Source organism: Musa acuminata, chromosome BXJ3-4, assembly GCF_036884655.1.
Source record: "Musa acuminata AAA Group cultivar baxijiao chromosome BXJ3-4, Cavendish_Baxijiao_AAA, whole genome shotgun sequence".
Lineage (NCBI taxonomy): Eukaryota > Viridiplantae > Streptophyta > Magnoliopsida > Zingiberales > Musaceae > Musa > Musa acuminata.
In genome coordinates this window covers 43050320-43064849 of record NC_088352.1, presented here as the reverse complement: position 1 = coordinate 43064849, position 14530 = coordinate 43050320, and the positions used below count along the sequence as shown (strand labels likewise).

The 14530-nt window shown below is 37.9% G+C and overlaps 1 protein-coding gene across 1 annotated transcript; it reads left to right on the top strand.

The window, feature by feature from the left end:
* The first annotated feature begins 6593 nt into the window (after positions 1 to 6593).
* On the top strand, positions 6594 to 13473 carry LOC103982878 (sphingosine kinase 2). The gene is made up of 10 exons (XM_009399940.3): positions 6594 to 7142; positions 7723 to 7845; positions 7964 to 8064; positions 8790 to 8862; positions 9966 to 10052; positions 10176 to 10253; positions 10390 to 10460; positions 11476 to 11772; positions 12042 to 12164; positions 13015 to 13473. Exons 1-10 carry the CDS (start codon positions 6800 to 6802, stop codon positions 13213 to 13215), a joined length of 1497 nt encoding a protein of 498 aa, XP_009398215.1. The 5' UTR covers positions 6594 to 6799; the 3' UTR covers positions 13216 to 13473.
* The last annotated feature ends 1057 nt before the right edge of the window (positions 13474 to 14530 follow it).

The window sequence follows — 14530 nt, the reverse complement described above, 5'->3', positions numbered from 1 at the left end:
TACGTGTTCCTCGATTCGTTCATAATCTTATGGATATCTATTAAGAATGTCTTCTCGCATGTTTAGTTAACTTTACCTTTCCATCTGTCAATTTATTACTTAATCCTTAAATCTTCTAATAGGAAATCACATGATTTAACCATTTTTTTTTTGGTAAAACCTCGAGTTCTTTGTGTTCTGTATGACTAATGATGTAGTTAGCCGTTTCTATTTTGATCTTAAAAGAAAATTTACTTTGATTTTTTGTTCCTTTTTAGGTGAGAAAAATATCATAAACTTATTATTATTATCTTGTCCACTAAACTTGTTCTTTTTTCTTCATTTCTCTGTGTTCATGTTTAGGTGAGAAACTCAAACTTTTGGAAGAGAGAAAAAAAAAAAAAATAAATATATATATATATATAGTATAGCCACTAAATTATTATCTTGGCCGAACTATTATATACTTAACGGGTAAGCTTATTCTTAGTTGCGCGCTACAAAAACTAAAAACTATAAGATATTGGACTACGTGATGGCCATAAACGACACACGTAAAGATTTCTTCACCTTTAACTTTCTTTTGTTAGATTATGTGTCATATTTAATTAAATAAAACATATGATTAAATTTTGATTAAAATTATCTATTAATATTTTTTTTAATTATGTTAAATTTTTTAAAAACTAATATTGATAGGAGAAATTCTCCTAATTACTTATTATAGATTCTTTGTTCTATAATAAGTTATAATTTTTGAGATTATAGATTCTTTAATTAGGAGAGACTATTATAATTTTTGAGATTATAGATTCTTTAATTAGGATAGACTACATATTCTTTAACCTCATAAAGATTAAAAACATAATACATGGATACATGACATTATTGAGAGACTATAATTTTTTTTATCTCCTTTTAATCATGTAAATCAGTCATCAAGATATTATGGACCTTCTCTTATCTCTCATTTACACATAATTTATCGATATAGTGGTTTTACAAAGAATACGAAAAGATAAAAAAAAATAAATCTAATTTTTATTATAGATCGAGATCATTATAACTTTCGAATCGCACGTCCATATGTCCGTAAATCAGATAAAATATTTTTGAATGACAATAAAAAATATGTATCGTAAATTTGATATATTATTATTTAATTTTAAATTGTAATATTAATTTTTTTATATAATAAAAATATAAGGATGATTTTTATACTTAAACCCTTTCCTTCCCCGGACGCAAACTCCACGATACGTTTGATATACGTATGACATATATGTGCCTGTGTTTTGGATAGATTCGATACGTGGAAGATATAAGCTGTATATTTCTCCTGGTCTTCTCCTTGTCCGGACTCGTGGGAGAGAGAGAGAGAGCATTCAATGCAAATGGGGACTTGTGGGGGAGAGAGAGAGAGAGAGAGAGAGAGAGAGAGAGACCTTTCAGATGGAGAAGAGTAGTGACGGTGGAATCAGTCTCGTCAAACTCCTCGTTTTCCAATGTCAAGGCACATGTGTGCTTGGATTAGACATAGGGTGATAAGTGTTATTAGCATCTTTATGGCCCCATACGGCTCTGCATTCTCCTTACGATGAGAAGAAAATGACATTTTTGGTACATAATTAATTTCAGGCTCATTAATTTTCTTGATGGTTGCGTCAACGGTGGTGGCTTGATGGATATGCCATCATCATCATCGAAGTCTAATATTCTCGATTTCTTCTGGATAGCTTCTTCTTTTTTCTTTGGATGATGAATGGAGTTTGATATCCCATCGTATTTAATGTTAGATTTCATCTGATATTATTTTTCATAATCTAGTTTTGTATACTAAATTCGACGACTTATCATTAGTGAAAGCAATGTTTTTACTGATACGAAGAATTTGACACATAGATATATGCTTATTATGTGACTGTTAATTTCACATGTATTCATTCGGATTCTCCGTTAGGGCGTTGAGTCAAGCAAGCGATCCATATGATCGGAATGATGAATCCTTACGTTCGTGTAACACTTGATGATCTCTTGAAGTTGTAATCTCCCAACTTAATCTTTGATGGTCACCAAAATCCCATATAAAAATGTGCTACCTAAGGTAAATAATTTAAACTATCTAAATCTCATATTAAACTTCTTCTATTTAAGCATCCAATGATATATTACACGTCGATCCTTTGAATTACTTCTCTACACGTTGAATGGATCAATTCATATTGATCGACCACTCGAATGGTATCCAAGTCAAAGGCCAACACATTGAAGTTTGAGTCTGAAAGATTTCGCCATAGGCGATAGAGCCCTACCACTTGATGGATTTATCTCTGAGGGAGAAGTCTCCGTTAGAGTAATCACCTTGACTTCTCCTGGGGATGAAACTTTCACTACTGAAACCTAAGGTGATGATGAGAATGGCAACCTATTTGAGTTGATAAAGCTATTGGAGAAAGATGAAACGACGACATTGTAGAACTTTTGAATTAAGAAGGTGGTAGGCAAGTAGTTCATCCGAGGTGCTTTAAATCGTAGGCAGTTGTGAAGAGCAAAGGTCGACTGGTCTATTATTTATAGAGGCTAAGTGTAATGCTTTCTTTACTCGATCGTTCGGTCGGCTCTCGAGCGCCTCGAAAGGAGGCGACATGACATGATTAAAGTTGCGAAGAGACACGTGACAGGATTCGGGTGACCCAAGAGTCATTTGGATCATCATTATGATCTTATCAAATCTACCACAATCTACGCAATCACCACGTGGAGGTCTTAGATCCCGCCATGTTAGCCAATCATAAGCAGATACAATGCTTGCTTATGTGTCTATCATTTTTTAATTTGCACAACTACCAAAAGGGGGAGCACTTGCGGCATGTGCCTTCGCCATCGCACACGACCATCGACCCATCGAGCACCACTGTACTATGACTGTGTGGACTTGCCTTTGTCATCACATGGGTTACGTCGACTCACCACGCGTTAGCTATGTCACTACCACTATGCATCGCCATGTCAGCTTGCTGAGTGCCATTACGTAGGATCATATCAACCTACCTTCACCACCGTGCACGATTGTATCGGCTTACCGTCGCCACTACTCACGATTGTGTCGACCCACCGAGTGGCATTGTGTATAGTCTTCTCGACCTATCGAGCGTAATTGCATTAGGCCATGTCTATGGATGATATGTTTACACCAAGTGGCCAACACTAATATATCATATGATTGACACATCAGCTCCATGTGATCGATACATCGATAAAAAGTGATCAACATGTCGATGCCATACGATCGAAACGTTGACACCTTAATGGCCATTGGCCGACTTCTCGATGCCACAAGGCATCATGACGTCGATAGCTGGCATCGAGTGGTTGACACATCAACACAAGGTGGCCTCACGTGGTAGGCATGCCAATACTATGAGACTATCCTTTCCCATCAATTGATCATCTCTCATCCTCTGATCTATGCCATATGTTTAAACATTACGTTATCCTGAATTCAGCATGAACCAACGATAATTACGCTTAAGATCAATGCACCATATTCTCATGAATGACATGCCATCTAGAGATAATGACTTTGAGAACATACTATAAAAGAAGTTAGACATGTATGCTCCAATAGCTTGCTTCATCAGCTCTCCAATTTAAGCATCTAACGTAATTTTGTGGATCGATGAGGTTTGAGTTGATGTTGACTTAAAAAAAATAGATTGCATCCGAATCAATTTACTCCGCCAACAACCAAAATCTGTCATTTCTTCCGCTATCAAAGACACTGCTACCAAGATTCGTTGCTTTCGCTTCAGGAAAGAAATACCGATGACGATGAACCAAATTGTCTCCCCTTTAGCCATGAGTATCTTTGGACTGATGGTTACGACAGTGAGAGAAGGGTGTAGTTAGTGTGGAGTGCGGCCGTCAGCCATAAGGGCGAGACAGTACAGAATCAATGAAGTGTCCGCCCTGGATTGACTGGGAGACAGACAGGAAGACGACTCAGGTACTCTCCCAGAAGCTATATTTAATGATCGATCTTGTGGGGACTTTGTGTCTTCTCACGACTCAATAATAATTAATCCGTGAAGATGAATCTTTTTCTTCTTTTTTCACAGTGCATAAATCTTTTTAGTACACGGGAAAGGATCTTAATGTTTGTGTGCTAATTAAGCTAATTGTTATGGGAAAACAATTATGTGTGAGATTACGTAGTCAATTATATGGGAAGACAACATGTTCATCACTAACATTTATACCATTTAGTCGTGGGAAAGAAGTACCAAAACACTAAAGCAAAATCAATCGATCCAAGCATAATATTATGGTAAATAATTTATAGGTAGCTAATATTAATTACAAATATAGATTTTACACGCTTGAAAGATAATACGATAAAATGTTTAAACGTGATGTCATATATAAATTCTCACACACGAAGTGCTTACAGCCAACTGTCATCTAATCTTTTGTCATTTAGGGTTCTAAAGTTGTCAGTAAACTGTAGAAGATCCTTGCAAATTGTAGGTTAGAGGTTGGATAGTTTTGTCTCCGTATAATGATTGCACATAAGCTCATGAAATTTATCTTTGTAAATTCTTTTTCTTATGAAGTGTCTACTTTAATGTCTGGTTACGAGATAATGAGTTTACACTTTGATAAAGTAACAATAATAGTTTACTTGTGCATTTGTTTGGTCCACGGGTCGATATCGGGAGTCTTCGGTTAGCTGAGTTGGTCATCGAGGTTGGTCGAACCCTTGCGATGAGGTGTCAGCATCGAGATGTGGATCGACATCTCTCGTTTTAGACATCGGTGAGCGGCTCATTGTCAAGACGCTCGTTGACGATTCCAATGTTGGAATGCTCGTGGCTCGAGGGTGGTCGTTTTCCTGTAAGGATGGCCCTCGTCGGGTGATTGCTAACTTTGATACATCCGACGAGCAAGTCAGTGGTGGGTTGATTTATTTTTTGCTTCTCCTTGTGTCGGATGTCGGTCAGAGACTTTTATACTATTGTATGAGGGTCGGTCATATGCGGGTTTGGCATGACGACCGATCCTCGAGACATGAGATGGTATCTTTATGCGGCTACTGTCCCAGGATGCGCGAAACGACGTCATGCTGCGCCGTCCTGAGCTTCCAGGAAGGGACTTACCGAGCACGCCTTGGTACATATTTTGTCTCGGCACGTAGGGGTGCTCCTCTTGCTGACTTGGCTGTAGCGTGGCGTGGTATTAACCATAACGTGACCTAGACCCAAAATATACCTTATCAATAACGATCGATTTTTTATAAAAAAAAAAGCATATGCAAAGATGTTTCATCATTTACTTAGGCATGTTTCATCACGACTTAGGCAAAATAAATTTAGCTTATGATACACACATCATTTACATTGAATCGATCCATAAAAAGAAATGATCTATAAGGTGAATTAATCTAATTATATTATTTTAAATATAATTATAATGTTATTATCATATATATATATATATATATATATATATATATATATAAAATATAAAAACACTATAAACCTATACTAACTGGGAATGACTTACCATATAATACAAACTTATCACCCTTATTGGAATGTCATATTCTTATTAGAAAAAAAGTCAACTACAATGTTTTTGGGAACTCCAAACACATTATAAACTTATAAAAAAATATTATAATTAGACTAATTTACCTCATACATCGATCCACCTTATAGACCAATATAAAAGGAGTGTTATAAAAATTCATCCAAAAAGTAAAAAAAAAAAATTATAATTTTATCAAAAATTAAAAGGCTTAAGAATTATGACTTTCTTTTGAAAGTCATTTTCCAACTCATCTTCCTCTTCTATTTATACCCCAACTATCAAATTTAGTTGATCTTTTACCCACGCCGTTTGTTTGGACGCATCAGATCTCACGAATATTAACAATAGCCACACACGAAGCATCATCACAGACAAATCTCCGATGATTCAACCTCTCTCACGCGGAGATCGACGTCGATGCACGCCGTCCAACCAATTGGTCGGGTCACCAACGACGATTCTTGTACATGGAAAAGCGAGCCAGCGTTGGAAGAAAGCCATTACTTGCCTCGTTCGGTTGGTGTGCTGTCACCCTCTTCCCGTCACCTCCCAATTTCTCTGTTACAACGCTCTTTATTATTCTCCCCCTCCATAAATAGACGGTGACGATAATAGGATAAATTTCTGAAAAATATATATATGTTTTTATTTTCTTTTTTCTGAGAAACCTCTTTTATTTTTAGAATTTTCAAACAGCATCCTTATTTTTAATTTCTGAAAAAAATATATATGTTTTATAGATCAGCTCATAGGGTGAATTAGTTCGATTATAATTTTTTTTAGTAATACCGAAAAATTGTTACAGCTATAATAAAATATTATATTATAATATTTTTAAAAAGCAGATTTTTTCTAGAAATTCCCCCATAATAACATCGAATGCATCCTTTTCCATACTATCCACATCAGTGGTGGCCCACATGCGAGTCACGTGATCCTTCGGTCTCCCCCAACCTATCGCTTCCGATCTCCACCTTCCATTCCGCATGTTGATTTAATTAGGGGAAACGGCCTGCCCTTTGGGCGCCTCGCGTTTCCCCCCTTCCCTTTGGTTCAATCATCTAAAGAATCTTTGAGCTTTAAAAGCAGCAGCGACGCCATCGCCTCGTGGAATTCATCGTTGTTGTCATCATTGTTATTGTACGCAATCCATCCATTCCATTAATACTTAGCAGTGGTATAAGAAGTCCCTTCCGCTCGAGTAGGAACGCACACGCAAGGGTTGGTAGGAATGGCGGATAAGACGGAGACCTCGGTTCCGACCTTGACGGAGAGGGTTCGGATCGACGGCGCGCCGGCGAAGGCTAGCCTGGCGGCCGACGGGACGCTGCGGTGGAGCTCCGGCGAAGGCGGGGAACGGTGCCTGGCACTGGAGTCGGAGGGGCTGGGCCTGGACGTGGTGGGGCGCAGGATCACGATCCGGGCCTTCGTTGGGGCGCTCAAGGGGTTGTCTTCTTGCGGCGGGCGGCGTGGCGCCGGCAAGAGGGTGAGGAGGGATCATGTGTTGGAGATGCCCACCGAAGAGTTGGCGTCCAGGTGGAGCGAGAGGATGAGGGCTTACATCGATTCCCTTGGTAAACCTCCTAATTTTTCGGGCGAAACTTTCGGGACGCAACTTTCTGTTTCTTGAAATCGTAGATCTTGGTGGAGTCATGTCTCAATGATTGCGTCGAGATATTTCCATCTGAAGAACTACAGCTTAATTCGTCTCTTACCCCGTTTGTGTGTTATCTAAGAGCAAACTTTTGCATTTTCCAGATCATTGGGAGCTTCTTCCTTTGTTCCTGCGGAATATCTTTGAGGTTTAAACTTAATTTCCGGATTTTTTTTTGATCCGATGAAAGCTTTAATTTTCGGAATGATTCCTTTTTTTCTTTTGATATGTGGTTTCATGTTTAGATTGTAGTTAGAGAATTGTTTCACATTTCCCTCTTCTCCTTCATTTGGTAAAGTCATGCTTTATGGTTATAGATTAAAGTTCATATAATCGTTTGAGTTTCATGGACAGACTATGTATATGTATATATTGTGTGCTTGAGGCAATTGGACTAAGACTGTCATTGAGGTCGGACAAGAATCTTAAATTGATGTAAAGTAATTCTAATTATCTTCTGTGGGGGAGAAACTTAATATATCATCGCTCTTCTGATATAGGTCGGCCAAAGCGGTTATTGATAATTGTAAACCCATTTGGTGGAAATAAAAGTGCACGAAAGATTTTTGACACAGAAATTAAGCCCCTTCTAGCGGATGCTGAAGTCCTTTATACCTTGAAAGGTTGGTGAGATTGGTACTCTGTAAAATCATCTTGATATTTCTATTCTTTTGCAGCAAACTTAATTTGCCTTTTCCCTTTTCTAACAAGTTGACTCTTTGATTTGATATATTCCTTCAGAAACTAAGTATCAGCTCCATGCTCAAGAAATTGCTAACACCATGGATCTTATAAAATATGATGGAATTGTGTGTGTCAGTGGTGATGGTGTTCTTGTAGAGGTTAGTAACTCATAATTTCTCCACATGAAAGAAAATAGAAGTTTGGTGATAGTGTTCATCTTAAGTGTGGGACATGGACTTGTTAAAAGTGGCAACAAACTATCTTCTTTGTGATTAAACGATTTTTGACATGTTATTAGTTGCTTATCTAATTGTAGCAACTGTAGCTTTTTTAAGTCTTAATTCTTGATCTTTAGACCACAAGGTGAACATTTGAGATGCAACAGTAATTCTTCAAACGTCATGAATACTCTATATTATTAGCTAATAATAGGCCACAATTGATTGTTCTAGAGTATTAGATTGCCATAGCCATTTACATCTCAAATCTCTATTCACATTGCTTCACTGAGTTCATTTGTTTCTGCATAGCTGCTAATTTTTTACTAGTTTAATTAATAATCAGAAAGTACAGAAGTATTATACTGATTTTGTTGTTACTGTTGTTAGTAGCATTTCCTATGTGAACTCGTGATTTGATATCTTTTGAACTTCATGGGCTGTTTATCAGCTATGTTGATGCGTGCGTATCACTAGATTCCAGTTTAAGTTCTTGAAAAGAAAGAAAGTCTATAGTGGTGTATCCCTCATTGTTTGTCTCGTATGCTTTTGCTCACTTTATGGTCTCTTTAAAGATTCTAAATGCTTTAACTACTTCCTTATTTTTGTATCATTGACATATCACATTAGTTCATCCTTTTTCTCTTTTCTCCTTTGTTTGGCAGGTTGTTAATGGTTTATTGCACAGGGAAGACTGGGATACTGCAATTCAGGTACCGCTTGGGGTAATTCCAGCAGGTATGCTCCTCGACATACCATGAAATGTTGAATTGCTTAGTCAAGTTATCATTTGAATTTTATGCAAGTGGATAACACTAAAATCAGTTGGAACCTTGTCACGTGGAGTAGATTCGGACAAGAAGATGATTTTTAAATTATTATCTTATTGCTCATTTAAATTATAATGCAACATTTGAATTTAATGCAAGTTGATAAACACTAAAATCAGTTGGAACCTTGTCACATGGAGTAGATTCCGACAAGAAGATGATTTTCAAATTATTATCTTATTGCTCATTTAAATTATAATGCAACATTTGAATTTTATGCAAGTTGATGAACACTAAAATCAGTTGGAACATTGTCACATGGAGCAGATTCTGACAAGAAGATGATTATGAAATTATTATCGTAGACTTGATGAGTCCTTGGATTCCCATGATCAGGACATTTTTTGTTCGTTTAATTTGAGATTCACTTTATTGAGGGCATAAAGTTAACAATCCTTTTCCTGATTTTGTTCTTGTTGTGGTGGCTTGGTTGGTGGAGGGGGGAATCCATTAGGGCCCTTTGATAGATAGCAACTCCTGACTGTCAAATTTGCACGACAGGTGAACTAATGCAAATTTCTCATCTTTTGGTAACTTATTCAGGTCTATGGTTTGTTGTTAATTCAAATGTTCCAAATTTGTGCTTGATGTGCTTCACATTTACTAGAATAATGGCCACCATGAACTACATGGGACTAAGTTTATAAGATGCCATGTCACCGAACAGTCGAAAGGTTTAAATAGTAAGATTAGGGGGCTTCAGAAGATCTTCTGAGACCAGTGATTATGATTCAAAGAAACAGAAAAGGTGCAAATCAGGTCCTCAGTTCAGATTGTGAGACTGAACTGCATTAATTAAAATAGGACCAAGGTGCACACCATCCACAGGATTGAATGTCAACAAATCCCCTGACTTGTTCTAAGTGATATTTGCTCATCATTTTGCTGCTTAATTGGCATTATTTGTCACTCCATGAATTGCTTGTTGACTAGTTTTCTTTCAGCATGTTTGTTGGCAGGTTCTCACAGTTTACATGTATTACTTATGTTATTCTTGTTATTTGGGTGTAGGTACGGGGAATGGTATGGCAAAATCACTTCTAGATGCAGCTGGTGAAGTTTACTCTGTTTCCAATGCCACATTTTCTATTATTAGAGGTCCTCTTTTTCTTCATAATTTTATTTTGTTCATTCACATGTTTATGTTTTAGAATGTGATTATTATATTTAGGTTAAGTAGATGAAAAATATGCTTCTCAGAAGCAAATGTTAACCATACAGGTTATAGACGCACCCTTGATGTTGTTACCATCTCCCAAGAAAAGACTAAGTTTTTCAGTGTCTTGATGCTTACCTGGGGTACGTAGAAACCTTGCAAAGCCAATTCATTCTCATGTTTAATTGTTATATTTTGCTCTTTTGATAGCTTCTCATTTTTCATATCATGTGAAGTTCTGTATGCCTCTCTCTAAAAGTAATCCATTGGCATCTGAAGGTTTGGTGGCAGATATTGATATTGAATCTGAGAAGTATAGGTGGATGGGAAGTGCTCGCTTGGACTTTTATGTATGTATAGCATGTACCCTGAGGTTTCTCTCATATATATCTCTTGTAACTTCATACTTTTCTAACATAGAACTTGTCAATATGTCTATTTTGTGTAGGGTACCTCTTACGTAGTTGTCCATCTTATCAATAATTTTATAATATTTGGTTCACCTACTTCGTTATGGTCAACTGATTTGTCTTTTTTTTTCCTTATTTCTTCTGTTTCTTTTGTAGACATTTATGATTGCAGGGTTTTTAATTCTTATTTCTATTTAGGTATTATTGCATCTTATGCTCAAGTGAGTTTTGAAATATGATTTCTTTTCTCCTCTTTGAGCTTTTAAAAAGAATTACTAGTATGCTAAGTTCATTATTTTCACTCTCTTTCTGTGTAGATTGTCAAACTCTTTTATATTTATGATTACCTTTTGTGTCAGTCATGGCAGCTGCTTGGCTTCTAAGCTGCCCTCACTGCCCAAGTGCCTGCACTTTTGAAGGGTTCAATTTAGGTAGCTACTGGAGGGCTAGGTAGGGAAATGGGCAGCCATCTCTGTAGGTATTGCAACATTTACAAGTAGTTTGTTGGGTAGTAAAATATAGAACTAGTTGTTCTACATGCTTCCCCACTTCCCTCTGGATTCGTCTTATATCTCTTTTAGTCCTACAATTTTACATCTTCTACCTCCAGTTAACCCCATGGTTGTTTCATTTATTTTCGTGATGAAGATTTCCTTAAGCTCCTTTATGTTCATTCCTTGTCTGCTTTGCTGGCTTGTCACTTGACTGTAGTTTATTGCAGATATCAGTCATGTTTTTCAGGACAACTTCATCTCAGAAGCTTGTAGGATTCCAAGATTAATTATTTGTTCATGATTCATCTGTCAAAAAACATGGCACTTCTATGGCTGTTTTATTAAAGTCTTGTGTTGTGCATGGTTTATTCTACTTCCTGTCATGACTTTGATTGATGAGAGTGAATCATTTGTGTCCTGGGAGTTAGAATGTGCTCATCGATTCCATATGTTGCTTGCAGTCTCTTCTTCGCATAATTAATTTGCGAAAGTACAATGGGCATGTTCAATTTGTTCCAGCACCTGGATATGAAGCATATGGAGAACCAATAAATCAAACCAACTGTTGCAGTAGCAACACTATGCTTTACAAGGACGACCAAGGAGATGAAGCTAATGTTAGGCCATGTGGCTACCAAGGCCCTTCAATTTCCCTGGATGGATGTGAATGGAGGTCTATTGATGGCCCTTTTATTTCGGTTTGGATCAACAACGTGCCATGGGCAAGTGAAGATATTATGCCGGCACCCAATGCCAAGGTAACTTTTTGTTGTCAGTACTTGTTTCTGTCTTGCGGTCTCTCTTTGCATACATGGAAAATGCACAACTTACATTAAGTCAATTACTTCGATATTGGTCTCATGAACCAATTTTATTTGATTTGTGTGCACCAGTTTGAGTTTGACAAACTTTTAACACAAGATCAGCTAACTGCAGCAGTATTTGTGGTTTGCATTCCAATCACCTGATTGGTACTTTTGTAGCATGATCTGCACATCATAGTGACAGCTACCTTATTCCTGTGCAGTTCTCTGATGGCTACTTGGACGCAGTCATTATCAAAGAATGTCCAAAGTCGGCTCTTTTGTCACTGATGCTGAAGATGAGTGATGGAAGTTATTGCAAGTCTCCGTATGTCGTGTATCTCAAGGTGGGTTGTGTTCTTGACCGGTTCATTCCTATCTCATTTTGAAAGATATATCATCGCATGTCTGCTCTGCTGTTGGTGCATATAACACCTGTTAATACTAAACAACCCTTTGTTTTTCTTTTTTACACCAGTTGATGTAGATGGATATTGCTCGATTTGATATCGATTTCACCTTCTATTTAAGGTAGATGTAGGTAGGAATATTGCAGCTTGATATATTATAAAGAGATAATTGGGACACTAACTCAAAGATATCAATGTTATTTCTTGTCAAGAAGAGCTTTAAAGCAAACATGGAAAGAAAAGAAAGAACAAGAAAAGGAGAACAAAATGATACCTTCTTTATAACGATACAAGTAAATTTAATACTTCAAAATATGTTTAGATATTTCGATGCATATGGAACTGAACCTGTGACAATATTTGCATACATGTATAAAAGATTTTGAATAGTAAAACATGATGATGGTACAAATATCCAACAGACCCTTGCTTATCTAACCATCTCTGGCTCCAGTAGCTACAGGAACAGAACCTGATGTTGATTGCTATACCGACTATTCCGGCACAACTTTTATTTTGCAGAAACTATGTTGACCATTATCAGAAATTGCGGCATTTGGGTACTTGCCATGCGGTTTTAGGTGTTACTGCTACATTGTTGCTTCATAGATTTTTGATTGATAAAATGGTTCTTGTGTAGTAAGTAGAGCTCTTCCATGTACAAGCAGGCTTGGCATCGAAGCATCAAATTGCAAAATAAGTTTGTTTATGTTCTAAGCTCATCCTTGATGTTCAGATCAACTATCCAGAGCCATTTGCTTAATCATCTTTCCAATGGATTTTGCAGGTCAAAGCATTCCGATTAGAGCCAGGTAAGCAGGTAGGACATCCCACGAAGGGTGGCATCATCGACTCTGATGGCGAAGTTATTGCTAGGGGTGATGATCTCCATTGTGAAGATCAACAACAGAATCTGATGATGGCTTATGGTCCTCCCATCCAAATGACGGTGGATCAGGGCTTAGCTACAATCTTCTCACCCAGATGATCCCTCTTGGTCCCATTTCTCTGGTTGTTGGCCCCTCCATACCTTTAGGCACAGAGAAGAGCGAACAAAAAAAAGAGAAATAATATATCTTTTTTCTCTTTACCAGCATTTTGCTGTATATATTTGTGCAAAAAGGAAAAGAAAAAGAGAGAGATTTGGCACACTCCCTTTATTTTTTATGGAGGCTGTAATATATGCTAATAATAGTATTAACCTTTTCCATTCTAATGACATCTCCTGGCATGTGCTGATTTCTAATATCTGTGTTTTCTAACCATGTATTGTGATAGTTATTTGACTGATATCGAATTAAGATGGATGCTGCTGGATTCTCGATCAGCAGACATGTGGCTTGATGCACAAAAAAAGTAATTTAGCCCCGATTTTGTTCATTTTCTCTCTCTTTCATCCAACAGCTTCTTGTGGAATACGGTATTAGATAACAATCCAAATGAATTTTCTATCACAAAACCATGCTTTACATGCTTTCAGTGACTTGCTGGCTCAGCTGATCGATCAGTATAGCTCAGTCCATGCTAGTAATTAGAGATCCAATCCATTGGACAGTCGTTTCTGGTCCCACCCGGTCGTGACTCGAGATCCAGTAGGATAAAACCACTTGGTGTTTGATACAGACATCGAATCCCACGAGGAGTCGTGCGGAAGGCGTGAATACGGAGGCGTCGCACGTTACGTAACGCGGTCGGCGTGATTTGCCGGGCCATGCAGGATATACAAATCAATCAATTAGATCTTATTTATCTACTTGTTTAGTTATATTTGAATAGAGAATGCGAAATCCGCCGTCCGATTTATGGTTCGGAAGAGATCGCAACCGTCCACAGTTATCAGCACCCGAGATTCCTATGAGGACGTGAGCAGGCGCTGTTCCCCCACAGGTTGGGCTGAACGCGACGACGACGACGACAGCGAGCGTGTCCTCCGTTGGATACACATGCATGCATAACACGAACAGCAGAACGAAGAAGGCAGACGCATCCTGCGTTCCCATCACCCGCCAGTGACTTTTGCGCCTCTCACCTCAACTTAATTGTCCGAAGCCACCGAGCATACATGTACATAGTACCGCGAGCTGGTGAGGTGAGCACATGCCATCCCTAAGACCAAGTCAGAGGAAACGAAGAAGGGTTTACCGCATGAAGAGTGGCTGTCGCAGTAGTAGTGTGAGTGGGATGAGGGGATTGGGACGACGCCAACAAGGCACACAACACAACGACAACCCAACCCACCCCCTCCCATAACACAAACACATACACACCCACACACACCCCCCTATATATACGCATTAAAGAAA